Genomic DNA, 21,843 nt, shown 5'->3' with positions numbered 1-21,843 from the left:
TATGTGCATATTGGTGTGTGATATATATGGTTTGGGAATATTTTTAGTGGTGCGGCTTTTGATCGGGAGAACATCAATCGATGGATGGATCAAATCTAAAAAGAAATAATTATAAACGCAACTAAATTGAAGAGGTAGCTTGAGATTGTTGACATTTTGGTGTCCTTTGTAAATCGTAAAAGGAGAATACTATCTGTATCTGACAAGTGACACTACCGTTGGCATAGAGTGTTGGTCAATGAAGAGCAGGTTATTTGTTAGGTCTAGGCAGTACGAGCCATCCTACACAAATAGACATAAAGTATATATATGATATTGAAATATGTATATATATAATATAAAAATTACTCAGATTTTGCCCCATCTCGGGGTAAAATACTCAGCCCTAGATCTACATTAATTTGATTAATCATATTTTATTCCAAGCATTTTAGTATTAGGGTAGAACAAAAAACTAATCATGCATACATATGGGTCTAAGCATATATGAGCAATTAGTTAACGAGGTCTAGCCTAGTTGGAAAGGATTTTGATTTACATATCAGTGGTCTCCGGTTTGAACTCCTGTAACATTTTGGTAGTGTGTGTATATGAGAAATTCTCATTCCCTTCGTAATTTAGACTATAAAGAATTAATGCTGCTACGAATTAGTTTGAGAATAATGGTCTTTTGCATTAGGTTTCTTGTGGGATTACTTTCTTGAACATACCAAACATTCTCAAACTTGTTTGGACCATTGTCTTGGAGTAAATGAATTAGTAGCTAATCAAGATTTGTTCATGGGACATACAATTTAGGGAACTTTTACAAGCAATATTGCTCAATTTAATCAATAAAAATTGGTAAAATTGGAAAATATATAAGTCCTTATCATCCATGTCGTACTTGATAATGAAATGTGGAAGCAAACACTGGAAGATACAAACAAAGAACAAATTTGATCAAGTGTCAATTAGCTAGCGTGTTTGACTGTAGCTCATATAAGTGGTAGCTCACCGTTTTTAGTTCATGTTAGGCACATGAATTTCGAGTACATGTCCTTTCTTGTCATACTATAGTAAATATATATAGACACGAGATTAGATGTGCTTTTCATCTTGAATTCGAGTTTGAATCTCCCTTCTCGTAATTTAGATTAGTTTAAAATAAATTATCGTTTATATAAATACACATGAATTCCCTGTTAACAAAGAGGAAAGAGGAAAACGAATCATTTCCATAAAAACAATTCGAACTGATTTTTGATTCTTTAAGGATTAAAAAATACAACCTTGTTTTGTTTAATTTAAGATTGACATTCAAATCCATGTGGTTTTTTTTTTCAAAGGAGAAGGTTCAAATGTGAAAGGAAGGTTCTTCCTCAATTAAGTCAGAAGCACACTTGACTGCACCCAACCACTAAAGCGTTTAGATTGAAAGGGAATCTATTCAACCCTAATATTTTTTCTTCTTCATAAAGATATCCTTTTTTTTTTCTTTCCTTGTGAATTGTTCAAGCAGTCATGGTAGCATCTGCTCCACCAAAGAATTAAATATTATTTTTTTACAGAGGAGATGAATGGGAAAGACAATGACAGTTTTATATTAATTATGTCTTGACACGAAGCATCAGAGATAATTTATGGGACAAGTTGACTAGTCTATCTTCATACATGCTCAAAAGGTCAAAATTTACTAACAAAGAGTAGCTGTTTGATTTCCCAATCACATTAATTTAAGTTCAGTTTGGAGATAGAAATGAGCAGATTTGACTTAGCGTTACTGATTTAGAAACAACATTCTAGATTCGTTTTTCCTGCACATAGAAAGAGGGGCAAGCTTGGCTTTATTATCTTTTGCATATGCATGTTCTGTTCGCACTATATGATTCTAAATTGTACATGTGTGTCATAGAAAACGCAAGCAATACTAATTAGTATTACGGTTGCCGCAAAAAAAAAGGTATTAGGGTTGATTTGTGATAAGGTTTTTAGGTCTAATGGTACTTGAATTTTGACTCGATTTGCACTTTGACGTGAACGATTTTGAAAATTAAGGGATCAAAATACGAATCGGGTCAAAGTTCAAGGACTAATTGAACCTAAAAACCCTTTGTGATATTACCAATAAGTCTAGTCCAATAAAAAGAGTATTGATTTGCAGACAAAATATCTTAGATTCGAACCTTCATGACATCTTGATTGTGTGTGAGAGAAACTCCTCCCTTATAATTTAGACTATCACTTGTATTAAAACAAAAACTAACTCTAAATCGATTAATGACATTTCTCTTTTCAATTTTGAACGTGATCTTAAATTTGAATTTCACATATTAATAAAATATATATCAATATTGGAAAACATAAAGTTAACTCCACCACAGAAAAAAAAAGATAATAAAAAAGAGATAAATGTGTAATCGATACATTGGGTGCGTCTCATGCCAGCATAGTACTATCTAGTTCACATTCATATCATAATGAATTAATGTGCAGTAATTAATCCAATATATTGGTTCAACATTTAAAGTTTTGATGTAACAATTGTGTATACGTGTGTTTTCTTATATGGATGAATTTGATCCACTATGTCGACATGGGCCGTAGTATTTCGTATGCACAAAATAATTTTTCAAAAGGACAGAGCATAATGTCTTATATAGGATCGTTTTTTATGCCCACTCTTGGGTTTACTTGCTTGTATAAAACTCCTCAACGCCATATTTTCGTACAAAATGACAAGACTGCCTAACTATACACATAAATAAATAAATAAATAAATATATATATATATATATATATATATAGATATAATCTTATTTGGATGTCCGTATGTTATTACAGTATAGACACCATAATAAACAAGAATAAAACGAAGAGTGATAATACAAAATATATAGCGTCTGCATAATAATAACATCCGAATTTTCGCATAAGAGAATTTTCATATATATATAATTTGGCTTAGGTTTTTGAAGGAACATTAGCTATACATGAAAAATAATTAAATTATACTTGATTCAAGACATACATATCTACATGTAGAAGAATGCAGATTGGATGCTTTAGTCATACTAACACGTGAACTTTCGAGAAGAAAATTTACAAAGCAAAAGAAAAAGTTGACTCTTGAGAAGTGCGAATGGAGTTTCTGCAGAGCAGCACCCACCAGGATAAAAGAATTTAGTTTGTTTCGTACGCAAAATTATACCTAATAAAGTAGACATACGGGAATGAATACCTTGCTTTGTCATCTGTTGTTATAATATTACAGATCAAATCAAATGTCATATAATCATATTAATAGCTACAAGTCAAACATTAACCCCAAAAATCCGGCATAATTCACAAACTCAGACATTTTGTGCATATTAGCAGCACTCATACATGCATCCTATCTCCTCTCTCTCTCTCTCTCTCTCTCTCTCTCTCCATTGACAGTTTGATTAACATCATGATCATTACCTCTAATGCAAATTAATGATGGAGGAAACTTGTGGCTAGATTACTTCTAGTACGTACTACCAAAAGTTTCCCAATTTGCATTTTGGAAGTGGGCTAGTTTGACACTCTTTCTTCAAAAGCCTTATATCCTTGTCCCATGCGACAACAAGCTTTCTATGAAAGATGTGGTCTATATTAAATGAGTAACATCCTCTGGTCAAAGTTATGTTTTGTTGTTGTTGCCAAAGTTAGAAAGGAGGAGGGAGGAAACTCGCACACATGGGTACCACAGGGGTTTGAGCCTATGCATGACCACTTGAAAACACACCAAAAACCTGACGCAATTCAACTAACACTCTATTGGTCAAAATTATATTATCATACTGATGCTTATGTTGTTAGACAATGAATTTACTAATTAGGTTCACCGTAGTTGTATCTATCGACATAAACATCAGTCTAGCAATAAATCACGTTCCTTATAGGTAAGAGTAATAGATCATCATGAATACGCAGTACACAAATTGATTGATACTTTGAAGAGGATCTTAAATTTCCATGTTCATTTCAGAAAATATAATTGCAGGCGTGCCAGCTTTTTCTTTTGTAACAACGAAATAGCTCCTCTTCATAAGAGGTTCAACTTCAACTTCAACATCAACTCATAATAAATTGATAAAAGAGGAAAACTGACGCACAATTAAAGAAAGAAAAAAAGGAAAAAATGAAAAAGAAAAATATGGCATGTGATATAGACTGCAGTCTTAGGTTCTTAGGTTCTTAGCTCATGCGTGCTATATAGCAACCATACCACATGCATGCGTCGCCACAGCTGACATGAATATATATTATTTTTTACCTGAGAAAAACACCACAAATTGAAATTCATATTCTCTCTTTCTTTTCATTTTTTTCACTGTGAAAATATGAATGAATGAATTAGGAGGTTGTCAAAATCACTTTGTTGTGTTGAATTGAGCGTGGGTGGGCGTTGTTGACGGGGGCTTTTCATGACTGACTGACTGACTGACTGACTCATGACATTCATGATTTATAATTGCCATGGTTGGTATATATGGGATGGGAGCAAAGCAAGCAAAACTGAGATGACATTCATATTATTATTAGTTTTAGGTCAAATCAAATCATGGGCTCTCTCTCTCTCTCTCTCTCTCTCTATCTCAACACTCAAGTGCCCTTGGACGTCCTTTTTACGTGGGCCCAAATTATGATGGACTCAGCCTACCAAATCCATGAGCAGAAGAAACACTCAAACTCTGAAACGAAAGAGATGTGACATAATTAGAAAATAAGAGAGAAAACGAGGGTTTCCACATTTAGAGGCTCCAATTTACTTCAATTTGGTGTAGGCCTGAGTTGTGCTTGATCAGAATTTCAGAAAGGTAGTGTTGCTGTTTGGAAAGATAGTGTTACTATTTGGACCATTTTTACTGACCACGTTATTGATCACTTTTCTAATACATGTGAATCTCACATACACTAATAGGGTTCATCTCTATTAAAGATGTGATCAGTAATGTGATCAATAAATGTGATACAAATAACATTATTGATAAATAAAACATGTTTTTTTTATAAACCACGCCGAGGATAGATTGAAAGAACTATAATCCATGTATACGAAACCCAATTTACTTCAATTCATGCCATTAGTTATATTCATTCAAATGAATTGAACACATCACCCCAATTGTAGGAATAATATTTTTAATAGATCTCTTACTACAAACAAACAACGTTGGACACGAGCCAAGCCGCTACGAAAGAAAAAAATAAATTATGACACGAGAGAAGCATTGGACACAAGCAAATACAATTTGAAGCCCATTTCAAAAGAAATAAAGGCCTTCACAAACCACTACCATTTCGAAACATATAATTTCATCTAAAAATGGGCTTCACCCTTCAAGACTATAAGTTATGGGCCCTACCATGGGCGGACCTCCTTTCATCCTGACTTCCAGTTCCTGAGAGAGAGAGAGAGAGAGAGAGAGAGAGAGAGATGATGTTGTTGAAGATTGGTGGTGGCACAGCCATGGCTGTCCCTCGTAGAACTTTATGGAGGAGACCCATGTGCTTGGCTTCCAACGTCGACACCGAGCAGCTGCGTGTTCAACTCGTTCAGCTCCATTCTGAGGCTGAGAGCGCCAGAGGCAAAGGTATATAAATATAACTACACAATGCACCTGTTTTGGTGTCTTCCATAGTATTGGGCATACCCTTTTGCCTTTATAAATGAAAAAACACATTTTTATCCTGAATCCATTGCAAGTTATTGTCTTGTGTTTGTTTTCTTTTGTTATTGGAAGTTATTTTTTCTAGAGAATTTGTATGAAGCCTCTTGTGAATCAATAATATGATTAGATTTTCTGCTTAGTGCATAAATTTGGTTATGTTTATAGCTATATGCTTTTGATTAGGTTATGAAGTTCCTTTCTATCCAATATTTGATGGGTTGTTTGTTCATTGTTGATGATTGGATAGTGTATTGGCCTAGTGTTTTTGCCGAGTTACAATTTTCTTTCTTGGTCCTCTATTTACTTAATCTTTTTCTGTTCCAATGTGCTTTTAGTGTAAGGTTGAATTCCCTGTTGGTTAATTGCTGCACCTTATGATAGTTATTCTTGGTTGTTGGCTTAGCAAACAATGCAAGGTTGAGGCTTCTTCGACTGTCAGAGACAGCTGAGAATCTTAAAAGGCAAGCAGCAATTAATGTCCAAACTGGGAAGGAAGATGATGCAAGGGAACTACTCTTTCAGAAGAAAAAGGTCATAGAAGCATTGGAGAAGTCCAAAAAACGCATAGAATTGCTTGATGAGCTTTCCTCAAAGCTTAATGAGGTAAAATAAAATGGTACTAATTATGAAAGAAATTTGCTTGGTTTTAGCTGAGGAATTTACTGGATAGAATCATTGGTTTTAATAAAGCAGTTTAAGATGAAAGTCCACTAATCCAATATGGTTCTGTTGACAAAAAATGAACCATCGGGTGGATTGGCTTATGATGTTTGAAGCTTCCCCTTTTTCAGCATTCCCAGATATGATTATCACTGCCCTGGTACTTTGGAAGGCACTCATATACCCATACGTGATTTTTTTTAAAAAGGTATATAGGGGAGAACATCTCTGTTCTTACAGTGGATGATTCTTGTTCATTACTGCATAAAAGAAAATAATGTAAGGTCTTACCTCAGTTGAGCGTTTAGGAAGGAGGTTAGGGTATAGCCCAGTTGGTAGCCACACCTCTTTTTTAGACAGGAGGTCCCGAATTCATACCATTATTCCCCAAAATGTCAGGTCTTAACTCAGTTGAGACTTTAGGAAGGAGGTCAGGGTATAGCCCTGTTAGTAGCCACTCTTTCTTAGACAGGAGGCCCCAAATTCAAATCATTCTTCCCCAAAATGTCATAACTGATAACAAAAATCCTAACCACTAGTAAGATAAACTTTTTCCTTCAAATTTTTTTCTTAATATTTTTATTCCAATATATGATCTTTTAATATATCTTATTCAAGAACTTTACCTTTCAGCCTATCATATGATCAGAAGAAGACTAATTTGGTTTCAGGCGATTTCTCTAAAAGAAAGGCAGCTAATTGGGAATGTTACTTTGGATCTAGAAGTTGTCAGAGATGATACTTTCAGTCCAGTTCGAATTGTATCCCCAACACCAGATGTTGCAGAAGATTTGGAGGAGGGCAAAGAATTGGCCTCTAATGATCTGAAGCTCAGTAATGATGAAGAAAAGCCGCTTCTTGCAGAGAGCCAAGCAAGCATACCTGTTGAGCTAGAAGGGGAGGATCTTCGTGAACCTTTAAATAAGGGAGCTTGGAATGAAGATGAAATAATTACTAGCTTGAAGGGAATAACCTCTTTTGAGAAATTCTTGGAACATCTGGATCATCAACTTAACAAAATTGAAGCAGAACTTGTCACTATTTTAAGAATCTCAACCTTGGTAGTGGACAGCCAGGAGAAACCAAAATTTTTTAAGGTGCAACAAATAATGGAACTTCTTGAGGGTATCGCTGGCATTAGACAGAGGTATGCATATTAGTGAACACAAAAGTTGGTATAGTTTGTCAATGGTCCCCTTTACAAGACTTAACACTCATAACTGTTACTCCTGTAACATTTCCTGTATGCCTTTCAGTTTTTTTTTCTTTTTCTGGATCTGTATGTTCATTTCTAACTCCATTTCTCATTCATGATCTTTGCGATCACAGAATTTCAAGTATCAAGATGGCAAATGTGGAGATCAGATAAAGCTTCAATTGTTTTATTGTCTCTGGAATCTGGTAAGGATTGCATTTATGCATGAGAAATTAGCTCCAACTCTGTTTTTAGCACGGAAGTTTTTTAAACTAGAAGTTGGAGATCATGTAAATTACACGTGAAAAATTAAGACGACAAGATGTCTCTTCAGTCCCTGATTTTGTCAAATCATACTTCTCAGGACTCTGCTGGAAGTTTATAGCATGAAAACTAGCAAGGACTGTGTCTATATATCATCTGCCTCTTGGTATGCATCAATATTAGGCTGAGGGACTGGGGTTGATGTTCTAGGCCTTGATAATTAATGGAATAATCAGGAAACAGTTTTATGTAATTGGTTTTGCTTTTTGGTGATAACATGTTGCCCTTTATTTGCTTCCCTGGACACTTGATAGCAAAGATCCCAAGAAGATAAAGGGGGAGAGGCTATATTTAGAGTTTTGGCTGCCAGTCAAGTATACATAGAGGCAGAGACATATGCACCTCTTCAATCTATAAATGCATCTTTGCTTTGGTGTGGACAACCTAGTTGATTACGATGTTCTTTATAATATGACTATCATATTGTAATCAACAAATGTCATATCACCCCTCCTTTTTTCGTGCCTTTTTTTTTTGCCTGTATATATAGGGATTTATGCCCTAGGTGAATCACATATTTTCATCCATGCCTAAATCAGACAGTTCTATTGCGCGATAAAGAAACTGTGAAACAAAACTTTACAGTGTGTAATGGAGAAATTAATAAAAACTACAGTTGACTGATGATACTCTCTTTGTCCATACTGTCAGGTAGCCCAAGCATTAATAAATCTCTAAGGAAAGCTCCACCTCATGTTGTGAACTTATGTGTGCATAGTGCGATACAGTTTGTCAAAGGATTGCAAAGCAATAAACAGCTACTTCATTGCTTCAGCAAGATTTGGGGATTGAATGAATTTTAGCAGACATCATCTATATTTCCTTGAAAAAGGTGCTCAACCTACAGGAACTGTTCATGATATTTCAAAAAAGACGGGTTTTTACAGAGCTTCGCCTTAATCAACAAACAAAAGTAATATTAGTTGCTTTGCCCATAGTATTTGATTGATGCCTATCCAATTTCAAATGTCATTCATTTCAGCTGCCTTTCATGCCCTTGCTTCTATTGTAAAATGTTTTGTTTGCATTAGATAATGTAGTTGAGCAGGCTGTTTATGTTCCATACCTGAATTCTGCGCAGCAATTCTTGTTCTTTTGATAAACTCACAGATTTTCTAGAACAGAGAATGTAAGTGAACTTTCATTAAAATTGTAGGGATTGCCAGATGACTTCAGTAAACGAAACGAGCAAGTAACAATGAAATGAGATCTTTGAGTACTCATTTTTATTTGCAATTTGGAAGTATTTACAAAAGAATTGAATTGGGTTTTTCTTCTTTGGAGTGAAACCACCAAATTCATGTGCCTAGTTCTACCTCTATATACCTGTATATTGAAAAATTCAGCACTCTCACAGTTTGCTTCCATTAATTGCAGGAGCAAGTTCTGTATCATGCTTCAGTCCTTCAGTCTTTCCATTGAGGAAATCATTCGGGAATTAAGTCACCTGTTACCTTCCATTAGGTCAACAAGAGTAATTTTGTCATAATTACTGTGTTCCAAAGAATCAAATTGCTTGCAAATTTGCAGGATGTCATTCTCCGTAACCCTTCCCATCTCCTTAAGCTTGTATATGACAAACTCTGATTTGCTGTCATTAAAGAGAAAAAAAAAAACAAGAAAGTTAACATAAATAGAAAGCTACTGAAGGGAAAACTCAAAAATAGGCTTAAATCCATGTAGAGAAAGCTAGGGTTTACCTGATGCATCCATCATTATTAAGGTCTGCAGCTAATAAATCCCTCATCGTAACTTCCTTCTGAAGAACCCATTTCGCAATTCGGCGATTCCTCTTGTCGATTCTAAGCTCAGTCAAGTACAGAAAAGCCCTGGCAACAGCCAATGTGCTTACCAATAACCACACAATTGCAAAACACCTTCCTCCAACTGTCTTGAAAGCAAAATCCCCATAACCCACAGTTGTGACTGATGTAACAGAGAGGTAGAAGCTATTAATCCAGCTCATGTCCTCCAAAAAATGCACTGTAATTGTCCCTATGGCTATACAACCAATAACAACTGACAATGCCAACCCCACCTTGATTCTTATTCTCATTCTTCCTTTCTCTCTATCGATCATATACGTCTGAATCATGTTGTTGAACTTAGTCTCATCCATGGTGCTCAACAAGACTGCTTCTTGCCTGTCACAGATGTACGCCACCAACCCGTTGAGCAGGATATCAATGAACCCGAAACCGACCAAGATGAAGAAACAGGTGAAGAGCTTGGTAAGCGTGGTTTCCGGAACAATGTCGCCATATCCAATGGTGCAGAGCGTGACCACAATGAAGTACAGAGCGTCCACAGGCTTGTAGGTTTCTTGGCCCTTGAAATTTGCACTGGTTGTACAGAATATGACAATGCCAATTATGACATACACAATGACACCGATGAAGGCTTGGCGGACAATTAAAGGGGTTGATTTAGGGGACGGCCTAGGATCCACAGAGTCTCGAATTGGCACCCGGGCGTCGGTAAACACCGATGGCGCCGAGTGTGACCGGTGTTGGAGCTTCCTCTTCTTGTTCTTGTTCAAGTTGAGAATGAGATTGGCATAAGAAGAAGAGTTTGGTGTTGTGATAATGGGAACAATAACATCACCGCCTGTGAGGAGCTGAGCAGTTGAGAGACGCCTGGATGGACCAACATCAAGGTATGCTGAGGAGGGGAAGGAGCTTCTTGGTGTTCTGCCTCTGCTAGGCTCTTGCTGATCTTCGCCGCCAACGCCAAGTCTTGTTTCAATCTTGGGAAGAAAAGATTCATCCATGGTGATTGGCTCTGTATGTATTTCACGAAACTAAAGATTCAAAGTCTTGGTATTATTGAGTTATGTCGTCTCTTTTAAGAAAGATTGGATAAAAAAGCAAAGGAAAAAAAAAAAAAATAAAACTCCAACTACAAGTCAAATCCAGGGAGGAAGAGAGAGTTGAGTGGTTGTTAATCTAAATTGCACCCCTTTATCATAATTGCGGCTAATTTATTTTTATGTGATGGTAGTTGTAAGTTGTGATCTAACTTGTGACTTGGGAGATTACTTGCACTGGGCTAATTTCTCCACCTTCTTTTTTTATTATTTTTTTAATAAATATTTTTTTTATGTAATTTTCTTAATACAAGCACTAATAGGAAAGGAGCAAATCAAATACAGAATCTCGAGTCCATTGAGGAATGTTTTTTGATCACTTGAATTACGAACTTTCTTAATTGTTTCTCAACTCATAAAATTAAGTAGCTTTTTTTCCTTTTCAAAGTTAGGAAGGAAATGGGTTTTTTCCACACACATACACTAAGATGCTATGAGAGTTCGAATATGAGATCGCTGGTGAATATTATTATTATAATGATGAAAAACTTAATTAAAACTTGTTAGTTGGTGTTAACGTGATATAATTATATCAAGGCCCTAGTATGCTATTTGTTGAAAAGTACATAAAGAGTGACGTGTGTTAATAAAAAATGTGAACATCATGATCTTGCCAATACAGTGGGAAAAAAAATTAATCAAACTTCTATTTTGGCTGACTTCTATTTGTCCAAGTATATGATGATGAGGACTTGACTAACCTAACTTTTGTGTCTGACCAACCTAAATTCAAAACAACGTTTTATATCTTTTGTGCTTATTGAAAGTTCAGTATATTAAATAAAATAATATGATTAAAATATTTTCACCACTTACAACTTAAATTATTTTATTTTAGTTATTGATATTATGTTTATACTTGTTCTATTTCAATTATCCTCTGAAAGTCACTGCTTTCTGTTTTTATTTGTTATCCACTTTTCTATTTATTATATGTCTCTTGAGTTTTAACAAAAATGGTATGCTGCAGGCCTAAACCAATATCTTTACAAACAGCAAGGGACAAACATACTCTTATTCTTTTGTGTACAAACTAGGGATTTAGGCATGGCCAGACAGAACTTCCCCCCAAGTTGGAATTATAGTAAACAGATACTTGATTTCTTAATCAACAAGCATCCTGTCATAAGATCATTTGGGGATTGAGTGACTTTTATTAGACACCCCCAAACACAAGTAATAGAACAGAGAATGCAATTCACTAAACTTATAGGGATCTTGCGAGATTCAGTAAACGAAACGAGCAAGTAACGATGAAATGAAGATCATTTTTATTTGAAATTTCAAAGTATTTACAAAAGAATTGAATTTTGGGTTTTCTGCTTTGGAGTGAAACCACTAAGTTCATGTGCCTAGTTCTATGTACCTGTATATTTAAAAATTCAGCACTCTCAGAGTTTGCTTCCATTAATTGCTGTACAAAAATCTGGATCATGTCTCAGTTTGCTTCCATTGAAAAAATCATACTGGAATTAAGTCACCTGCTACCTTCCATTAAGTCAGCAAGAGTAATTTTGTCATTATTACTATGTTCCAAAGAATCAAATTTCTTGCATATTTGCAGGATGTCACTCTCTGCAACCCTTCCCATCTCCTTAAGCTTGTATATGATGAAATCTGATTTGCTGTCAATGCCGTTAAAGGGCAAAAAAAAAGAAAGAAAGTTAACTAAGAGAAACTCAACTCAAACAAGATAGTGCATTTTCAAAACCATGTCAAAATAGGCTTAAATCCATATAGAGAAAATCAGGGTTTACCTGATGCATCCATCATTATCAACCTCCTTCTGAAGAACCCAATCGGCGATTCGGCGATTCCTCTTCTCCATTCTAAGCTTAGTGAAATACAGAAATGCCCTGGCAACAGCCAATGTGCTTACCAATAACCACACAATTGCAAAACACCTTCCTGCAGTAGTCTTGAAACTCAAATCCCCATAGCCTAGAGTTGTGTGACTGATGTAACAGAGAGGTAAATGCTATCAGGCCAGCTCATGCCCTCCAGAAAATGCACTGCGAATGTCCCTATACCTATACAAACAATAACAATTCCGAATGCCAACCCAATCTTGCTTCTTGTCCTGATTCTTCCTTTCTCTTTATCCACCATATACGTCTGGATCATGTTCTTGAACTTCCCATCCGAGGGCCTCAACAAGACTGATTCTATGTCACAGATGTACGCCACCAACCCATTTAGCAGAATTTCGAAGAACCCGAAACCGAGCAAGATGAAGAAACAGGTGAGGTACTTGGCAAGCGTGGTACTCGGAACAATGTCGCCATATCCAATGGTGCAGAGCGTGACCACAATGTACTACAGAGCATCCACAAGCTTGTAGGTTTTTTCGAGCTCGAAACTTCTTGTGCAGAATATGACAATGCCAATTATGACATACACAATAAGACCAATTATGAGCTTCTTCTTCTTGTTGTTCAATATGGCAATGGGATTGGAGCAAGAAGAAGAGGTTGGTGGCGTGGGAATAGGATCGGGAACGATAGCATCACTGCCGGTGACCAGCGGAGCAGGTGAGAGGCTTGAAGGGCAAGGAAGTTGTTGGTTTGTGCTTCTGCTAGACTCTGGTTCATCTTTGCCGCCAACGCCAAGTCTTGTGTCATTCTTGGGAAGAAAAGGTTCATCCATGGTGATGAAAGATTAAGGATTTAAAGTCTTGGTGTTATTGAATTTGTGAAGAAAAAACACCAACTCCAATTACAAGTCAAATCCAGGGAAGAAGAGAAAGTTGAGTGGTGGTTTGTTTGTTCATCTAAGTTTAAGTAGAACTCTTTTAAATTTTGTTTCAATTTTTTTAGGAAATGGTATAGCCGGCTTTACTATTTTCACACGTGGTACTCCTTTTTAAATAGGCTTAAATGTCAAAATGGTCCCTGTGTTTTACCTCATCGGCCAATTTAATCCCTGTGTTATCAATTTGGCCAATTTAATCCCTATGTTTGTATATGTTAGCAAATGTGATCCTTTTTGCCAAAATTTTGTTAAAACTGGAAAAAAAAAATATTTCAAATTAATTTAAAAAACTGTAATTAATTATTACATAGCCAAATTCAAACTAAAAATGGAATTAAAAAAAGTTTTGCCTCCCCACATTTCACGCTTAGAACTCAACCATCTCCCAAACCCATAGCCACTCTCACTACACCCACTTCAACCTCAAAAAATACACATTGTGTGCTGGTAGTGGAGAAGGAAGATGATTGCGACAAGAAAATACAATTGACTATCACTTTCTTTGCTAGAGGATGCAAGAACATCGCTTTTAATAATTAAGTTTTTATTATTATTTGAATTTGAATATTTGTAATTAATTTAAATATTTTTTTTCTTTAGTTTCAACTGAATTTTGACAAGAAGGACCACATTTGCTAAAATATATAAACATATAGACTAAATTGGCCAAATTGATAACACGGGGACTAAATTGGCCGATGAGGTAAAACACAGGGACTATTTTGACATCTAAGCCTTTTAAATATATAAATAGTATACTCGTGTGGCTATACTGTTCAAAAAGAAAATTTAATCTGGGACATTTTGTCCGCATGTCGGGAGAGGTTTTTTTAAAATTTTAAAATAAAAAAAAAGTTTCTTTACTTTTGTTTTTTTTGGCCTACTTCTTTAATTAAATATGTGTAATTGAGTAATATGTTAGCCTTTTTGAATTACATTAAGGCTTAAATGTTAAAATGGTCCCTGTGTCTTATTCATTTGGCCAATTTAGTCCCTGTGTTTTTAATTTGGTCGATTTAGTCCTTGTGTTTTACTTTGTTAGTCAATGTTGTCCATTCCATTAAATTGTTGTTTAAAAAATTCATAAATGTTATTTAAACTAATTAAAAATCTCTAATTATTTAATATTAAATTAAATTAAATTTTAAAAATAAAAGACCAGCCACTACATTCCAGGGGGGAAGTGGCTGGGTGGGATCGCTCATGGTGGTTTGGTGTTGGCTGCTAGAGAGAAGAAGAGGGTTTAGAGGTTGGGTTTCCAATTTTTTATTTATTTTGTTAATCTTTTTGTTAAGAGAAACAAAAATAAGCACAAGGCAGTGCAGCAGTAGGCTAGCAGCTAAGCTTAATAAGATAAAGGATAAGCATGATTGCAAGAGCCAACAATCCACCATTTGTTCTTGTTCATCCTTCTTTTCATGGCTGTCGAGGCCCTTTTACTCTTGCTAATGTTTTTATCCACCCCATGGATTGTATTACGGGCATGTAGAAGAGACTGGCGGCGTTGATGCAAATCGGAGAACTTTTTATTAGAGGGTTGAATCGGTGGTGCTCAATCGGAGAATTTGAGGCTTGCAAGCTTTTATTTTGTTAATCATTAAAGTGAACTTGTAATTTTTTTTTATTTATTTAAAACAATTACAGTTTTTATTAATTTTTAAAACTTTAATGAACTTTTTAAATAATAATTTAAAGGAATGGACAATATTAGCTAACGGAGGAAAACACAAGGACTAAATCGGCCAAATTAAAAACACAGGGATTAAATTGGCCAAATGGTTAAAACACAGGGACCATTTTGACATTTAAGCCTTACTTTAATTAGTAATTATATTTTAATTATTATTTAATATAAAAATTAAAGAAAAAGTCCACAATATAACTAATTTATATTTATGAAGTCTTTTGTGAAATCATTTGGGTGTCTTAATTAAATTTCTCCATAGCCCAAGAGCCTTATCCGTTACTACTAGGCCATTACTCGAGTATATATTTCTCATGTTTAATACACGTATTTTTTACAAAAATTTCAATAAAACATAAAATTCATGTATTATACACATAATTCTCACATATTATTAAAAAAATTAAATGTATATTTTAAAAAATCTCAATTTTTCCTTAATTGTTTTTTAAAAATAGTATAGCTGGGCAGCTATACTCGTTTTTCTAAATTTTTTAAAAATTGTACAGCCACTACCTGTTTGATACGTGGCGCATAGGCACTAGCGGGTATATATATGAAGAGTATAGCCGCCCGACTATACTAATTCTTTTTACCAGCTTTACTCTTTTGACACGTGCACCTATGCGCTGGGCGCTCCTTTCTTTAATATATATAAATCGTATAGCCGTGCGGCTATACATTTAAAAAAAAAAAAATTTAATCTGAAAAATTTCACCGGCATAGACTTGTGCAAATGAATTTTCATCGGAACAGATTTTTTTAATTTTTTAATTTTGAAATATTAAAAAATTAATTTCTTTACTTTTATTTTTTAGTCTACTTCTTTATTTAATTAAATATATGTAATTGAATAATATTTTAATCTTTTTGAATTACTTTAATTAGTAATTATATTTTAATTATTGTTTAATATAAAAAAAATTAAAGAAAAAGTCCACAATATAACTAATTTATATTTATTAAGTCTTTTGTGAAATTGTTTGGGTGTCTTAATTAAATTTCTCCATAGCCCAAGAGCTCTATCCGTTACTATTAGGCCATTACTCGAATATCTATTGTCCCACTTGGGATAAAAAAAAAGCCAGAAATGCAGATAATAATAATAATGATAAAGGGTTTCATCAATCTGGCTGCAGCTCACCCATGAAATAAGACAAGTCTCCAAGAACCCTTTTGGTATTATGAAGCATAAATGCATTACTCTATGAAGAAAGTTTTGTTTTTCGGTTGGAGAACACATGAAGAAAGTTTAACAACTTCTTATTATTTGTTCAGCTGTCAAACTAAAAAAAGAAAAAGAAAATTGGTTCAGCTGATGAGAACATAACCTGCGTCATGTACGAGTCTACCTGCATAACCGAAATGGTTTCATGAATCTGGCATAAGCTAAAAAATGTCACCAAGAACCCTTTTGTGTAATGAGGTATAATTTATAAATGCACTTACCGCATGCCTATGGCGTAACGGACAACTTGCGCATTATTTGTTCAGCTGATGAGAACATAACGTGCAGCACTCTCTGGGGGTCTACCTGCAGCAGTTGGGTTGGTTCTCGGAACAGTTTTTCGTACCTGTGCATGAGATTCTGCTTCTTTCTGAAACATCTTAACCAGTTCTTGGAGCTCTAGTTTTCTAACTTCAACATCCTCTTCAACAATGGGTTGTTTTAATCCAAGGTAAACCAATCCAATTCCAATTAGTATAACCCCTAACATGACCAGAACAGCAGAAAACAGAGCAAATGCATACGGAGATCCTTCGTTTCCTGGTATTCCATCCACATTGATCCCAAAAAGGCCAGTAATGACAGAAAGAACAAGGCCACAACCCCCAAAAACTCCCAAGTTATGCGTCACTGTGAGGCTTTTGTCCTAGAATTAGAGTAGCGGCAGAGTGTGAGAGTACCATTATATAAAAAATCCAACAGTGACAATAGAGCATCAAAACTATACCTTGATCAACTAGCCACTACAGCAAATTAATTTCAAGCTAAAATGTAACACAGATCCCGTAAATGAAATTGCCGTTCACAAATTTATGCTATAAATATTTCCACTATATTCATAATGAAATGCATTTTCCGTCATAAACTTTCGAAGATAAAACATTTGAGCTATGGAAAGTTATCTGCGGGGTTGTAAGGAATCCATGACAATTTTAAGCATTAGAGTTTGTCTGTAAACCTGCAACCATGCACGAACAGTGCTCTGCATCACATCTTGAATAGTAAACAAGCGACCACGAACTGCTTCTTGCTCTTGAATCATTTCCCTTGCACCCTTTCTTACTCCTTCTAGCAAGCTCTTTGCGGCATCCCCTCTCAAGTGCTGAAGAAGCTCAAACACAATTTCCTCTCGTGCATGGAGTGTCCACTTCACTCTTATAACCTTCTCAATGAACATCAATAAACCAAGTTTGGGTGAAAAGTATGTTTGTGTGATTCAAACTAATTAAAAGATTTGTTATATAAACTAGTACGAAAATGAAAAATTGTAGCCAGCCAGAGAAACTAAAGCAACAAGAAGAAATGTGACTCATAGGAAGAAAACAAAATGTCTTAAAAATAGGAATAGCAACTCCTTTCTAAAAGGAAAGACATAAAGGAGGAGGGAAAGAAAGAACAGAAGGGCACAAAACTGGCAAAAATAAATTATAGACAAAATTTGAGCATGAGCATGTTGGTTGTGGCAAAATAACAGTGTTTTGATGTTCAGAATAACTGCAACCTTTTTGCCTCCCTTATTTTGTCTGTGCTGATTAAGTTATTTTTGCGACTACATACCTCTGCCTCAGTAGAAAAATATATTCCAATATTTTTATTCATCCAAAGATTGAAGCATACTTGTCATGAGACAAAAGGTGATAAAATTTGACAACTGGCAATTTTAATTACAGAGAGTCAGAATACAGATCCATAACGATTATGCTAATAACAAGATGAAGCAACTGATTTGAATAATTCTACATACTACAGACAGACTTCTAATTGCTTCTCATACTGCACAAGATAGAGAGGCTTCTGTAAAGGATAACACAAGTATCATACCTGGGTTGATAGCCTTTGGATTTCTTGGTTCAATATTATACTGAATAGATACATATCCTCATGGGTTCTCCTATTCACAAGGGAACATAATTTGTTGTACATGTCATACATTGAAATCAATAGGCCTACATCCAATGTAAACCTTTTCTATAGAATACGACGAGATGGGTGGAGTGAAGCACCTGTCCATAAACTTCAGCTCAACTTCATCTGCAGCCCCAAATATGGACTTGCGATATAACCTGAAAAATAATGAAAAGTACAAAGAGAAAAAAAAAAAAAAAAAGTCGTTTGATAATAGAAGCCTTGCATGGTTTATGAGTGTAAATATATAGCAGTGCCAAAATTGCTTACATGGAAAGTTTAGAATGAAATGCTTAATGATCTTTCTACATATATTCTCCCCTCTTAATTAATAGCTAAGATAATAGGAGGCGGTTATTTGACTATAACTGAAGTACTATTAATTGGATAAGGTGAAGATGAGATTAAAAAAATCTATCACCTATCATCCCAACAAGCAAGGCGGCAAGTTAAATGTGCTATGATTTCGTGAATATTCCGGGGCATGTTAATGCCCTCAGCAGCAAGCAGTTCCTGCACCAAACATGAGATGAATTATGATGGAAAATAAATTTCAATCAATCTAAGCATGGAAACTTAATAAAAACTTTAATGCTGTAAACAGGAACAAACCTGGACTTCTACTATTCCTAAAACATTAATGTTTTGTGCAGAACCTTTAACATGCAACGATGTTACTAGAAAATTCTGCGACTGCCATGATCGTAAGACAATGGGAATGTCATCTTCATTAACAAGTGGATCCCCTGCTGACTGGCCTAGGAGCTCAAATAATAGGCCACAAGCAACCCTTACAGGAACCTGGCCATACCATAGAAAATTACTTGCATTAACTTTTAACAGTAGTAATTCGATTAGTGGTTCTGCATAAATAGGAAATAAATGTAGACATGATATAGATGGTATAATGACGAGCATGAGGAAGTTGCATCTTAAACCTAAATAATTACACATATAGATATTATACGAAGAACTTTCTTCATATGATTCCTAGTGAGATCATTGAGTAAAAAAACGAGGAGGAAGAAGAAGAAGAAGAAGAAAAACCTCATATTCAATAATCTTTGTTGACAGCAACAAGCAGCACATATTTGATAGTCTAAATGTTAAACAAGCATTTACCTCATACAGAATGTGCTTCATTCGCTCACTTATCAGCTTACTTTCATCTCGCAAAGCAATACTGACAGCAGGGTGTAACCATTGAGCAGTACGCAACCATGAATTGATGTATGGATGACCAGCAGCTACATGACACCACCAAGTGGGACCTACTGGCCGTTCCCAGTAAGGAGCTGCAACATCTGCAACGGCAACATCATTGTCATCTTCTTTGAAGTCTGTGGGCTGTTCCCAGCAAGCATCAACTTGTACTGTCTGGACTAGTTCAGATATCCTATCCCAGCCAATCGGTACCCAACAATTTCTGGGAAGACCTTCTTTGCCACGGAAATGACCTGAATGAGAGTCCGGGCTATGGTTATTGTCTTCTTGATCATCCTTACACTCACATGAGTTGTTTCTATTCTCTCTTGAGTGTAAGGAATTACTCAATTCAGGTGAAGAAACTTGCTTTTTTGCCACATGATTAACAAATTGTGGTGTGGACAGGACCTTCTTATGGCGTCGAACAAATTCAAACGCACAAATGAGTCCATGAGTCCAAAGATCAGTATTGGCATCTGTACTATTAGAGTGGCCTCTCTGACTCTCTTGCTTCTTCATTTTGTTGCGCGCGGGAGCTGCCATGACTCATACCACATTCATCTAGGCATAGCAAGTCAAATAATCTAAATAAAAACCTCAATGAATATATTCCCTTTAGAGGAAATCAGATCAAACAAAACGCAAATTTTCATTACAAGTACGCGGCAATATTGCATTTCTATGCTTCCTTCGGTTAGACACGTATCAACAGGTTTTCATAACTGGATAACAAGTTAACAACCAAGAATAATTGCTAACTTTCTGCTGAACCACAAATTGACATGCACCACTAAAATCCTAGCTGATTTTTAACTTTAAAAATCTTGCAATTTTCCAGTTTTACTCAATGTTGAAAATGGGGGCAGGTTTTAAAAAAAAAAATTCAACAATACATAAAATAGGTTTTTGTTGGTATGGAAGAGCATCAGTGGCAAATGATTTGAGCAAACTCATTCAATCAATCCAAACTGGCAAAAACCAAATTGGGTAGTGAACATAACATTATTTCTTTTCCATTTCCTTCACTATGAAGAGGGAAGTTCTCAAATCTTATACTGACAATAGCTTGATTTCCAATTAAAGATTTTTTTAAAAAAAAGCCTCGGCTACTCGTATTTAACTAAATCCAATTCAAGGAACCAACAAACAGACCAAAATAGAATCTGATTAGTTTTGGCATAATCATGAATTACAAATAAGAACAATGAAAGACAACGACACTCGTTGTTGTCGACTAAGACAGTGAAGAAGGAAAGAGAAACCCAACCTCTAAACCCAACAACAATCAAACTCAAAATCTTCCCATCATATTTCCTCGCGAAATTAACAAACTTACCAGCGGAGAGAGAAAGAAGCTTGATGAAATTTTGCCTCAGAGAGCCCGAGAGGGTCTTCAAAGATTTCAAGAACAGCAGAAATATTTAGGCGGCAGCAGCTGAGGCAGGCATGGGAAGCGGTTGATATGGGCACGTGGACAGCTTTCCAGTGACGCTGCATGATTGTTCAGTGCAGGCACAACCTCTTCGCTTGCTACGCAACCAGTGAAGACTCTCTCTCTCTCTCTCTCTCTCTCTCTCTCTCTCTCACATCACATATGCAAAGTTGCAAACGTTTTGTTTTTGCCGACAACAAACAAAAATGCAAAACTTTGCAATTGAGTTAATTTTTGGGTGATTTTATTGTCACCCCATTATTTGCTCTTTACATCCTATACTAATTTTAAATATAAATAATTTATTTTATTCTTGTACATAATTATCATTAAGGATAAAAAAACATTTAAAATTAAAATTAAAATTAATCACTGCCCCTCACATATGTTCCTGCAACCCTAGTTTGATTTTTTTTTTTCTTCTCAAACAATCATGTTCCTACAACCCTAACAAGATTTATACGTTTATATTGGTGAAAAAATATATTGTATTTTTTCATGAAGGGTGAGATTGAAGTTAGAGAGGCTTCGAATGAGGTAAGCGTTTATTTTTTGACGTTTTTCAAGTTTAGGAATTCATGATGGTCGCTGATTTCGTTCAGCACATCGGTACTGAACACGATAGGTAAATTAGGTAGGATGTCACCAAAACGTTGCACCTATTTCAGTTGTGTTTGACCGACCTTTAACTCAATATGAGGTGGAGATCCACCGTATCATGAAACGGTGTTCAGTGGTGTATTACCAAACTTTTACCAGCAATTCAGTGGCAACGAACCAAAATATATTTATTTTTTCAGTAACTTATTGTCGACCACAAATTTAACGCAAACTATTTTGACCTTACTCCCATTTGAAGGAACATAAACAAGGTGACGCCCCTACTGAAGGCAACTATGTGGGAGCAGAGT

At 35.4% G+C, this 21,843-nt stretch overlaps 3 protein-coding genes and 1 pseudogene across 10 annotated transcripts; 1 reads left to right on the top strand and 3 right to left on the bottom strand.

Moving 5' to 3' along the window:
• Positions 1-5,393: 5,393 nt before the first annotated feature.
• On the top strand, positions 5,394-10,685 carry LOC117623331. 8 transcript variants are annotated; one of them, XR_004585116.1, is made up of 7 exons: positions 5,430-5,603; positions 6,085-6,284; positions 7,013-7,488; positions 7,671-7,742; positions 8,512-8,692; positions 9,238-9,324; positions 10,014-10,685. XR_004585116.1 is itself a non-coding variant. In XM_034354271.1 (5 exons), exons 1-4 carry the CDS (start codon positions 5,447-5,449, stop codon positions 7,708-7,710), a joined length of 873 nt encoding a protein of 290 aa, XP_034210162.1. In that variant the 5' UTR covers positions 5,394-5,446; the 3' UTR covers positions 7,711-7,742; positions 8,512-9,083. The 8 variants fall into 8 exon arrangements, 1 of the variants encoding a protein (XP_034210162.1); XR_004585112.1 differs by having other exon boundaries at positions 8,512-8,773; XR_004585113.1 differs by lacking the exon at positions 9,238-9,324 and having other exon boundaries at positions 8,512-8,773.
• Positions 9,054-10,649, bottom strand: LOC117623330 (two-pore potassium channel 3-like). The gene is made up of 2 exons (XM_034354270.1): positions 9,561-10,649; positions 9,054-9,451 (listed from the first exon to the last, which is right to left on the bottom strand). The coding sequence occupies exons 1-2, from the start codon at positions 10,628-10,630 to the stop codon at positions 9,304-9,306; spliced, it is 1,218 nt and encodes a 405-aa protein (XP_034210161.1). The 5' UTR covers positions 10,631-10,649; the 3' UTR covers positions 9,054-9,303.
• Positions 10,686-12,070: 1,385 nt separating the features above from the next.
• On the bottom strand, positions 12,071-13,372 carry LOC117621860 (annotated as a pseudogene).
• Positions 13,373-16,324: 2,952 nt separating this feature from the next.
• Positions 16,325-21,100, bottom strand: LOC117623329. The gene is made up of 9 exons (XM_034354268.1): positions 20,837-21,100; positions 19,417-20,061; positions 18,907-19,095; positions 18,716-18,807; positions 18,393-18,452; positions 18,211-18,280; positions 17,348-17,551; positions 16,611-17,035; positions 16,325-16,513 (listed from the first exon to the last, which is right to left on the bottom strand). The coding sequence occupies exons 2-8, from the start codon at positions 20,041-20,043 to the stop codon at positions 16,652-16,654; spliced, it is 1,626 nt and encodes a 541-aa protein (XP_034210159.1). The 5' UTR covers positions 20,044-20,061; positions 20,837-21,100; the 3' UTR covers positions 16,325-16,513; positions 16,611-16,651.
• Between the last annotated feature and the right edge of the window lie 743 nt (positions 21,101-21,843).

Source organism: Prunus dulcis, chromosome 3 (assembly GCF_902201215.1).
Source record: "Prunus dulcis chromosome 3, ALMONDv2, whole genome shotgun sequence".
Classification (NCBI taxonomy): Eukaryota; Viridiplantae; Streptophyta; class Magnoliopsida; order Rosales; family Rosaceae; genus Prunus; species Prunus dulcis.
This window is presented reverse-complemented; position numbering and strand designations above follow the sequence as displayed.

Bases quoted from the DNA above. Each gene is read 5' to 3' on its own strand.
- LOC117623331 (XM_034354271.1), top strand. From the start codon at position 5,447: ATGATGTTGTTGAAGATTGGTGGTGGCACAGCCATGGCTGTCCCTCGT. The intron at 5,604-6,084 runs GTATATAAATAT...TTGTTGGCTTAG, and splicing joins TGAGAGCGCCAGAGGCAAAG to CAAACAATGCAAGGTTGAGG. The intron at 6,285-7,012 runs GTAAAATAAAAT...ATTTGGTTTCAG, and splicing joins TTTCCTCAAAGCTTAATGAG to GCGATTTCTCTAAAAGAAAG.
- LOC117623330 (XM_034354270.1), bottom strand. From the start codon at position 10,630: ATGGATGAATCTTTTCTTCCCAAGATTGAAACAAGACTTGGCGTTGGC. The intron at 9,452-9,560 runs GTAAACCCTAGC...CTTTAATGACAG, and splicing joins AATAATGATGGATGCATCAG to CAAATCAGAGTTTGTCATAT.
- LOC117623329 (XM_034354268.1), bottom strand. From the start codon at position 20,043: ATGGCAGCTCCCGCGCGCAACAAAATGAAGAAGCAAGAGAGTCAGAGA. The intron at 18,453-18,715 runs GTGATAGATTTT...ATTATTTTTCAG, and splicing joins CTTGCTTGTTGGGATGATAG to GTTATATCGCAAGTCCATAT. The intron at 17,552-18,210 runs GTATGATACTTG...TTCATTGAGAAG, and splicing joins TCCAAAGGCTATCAACCCAG to GTTATAAGAGTGAAGTGGAC.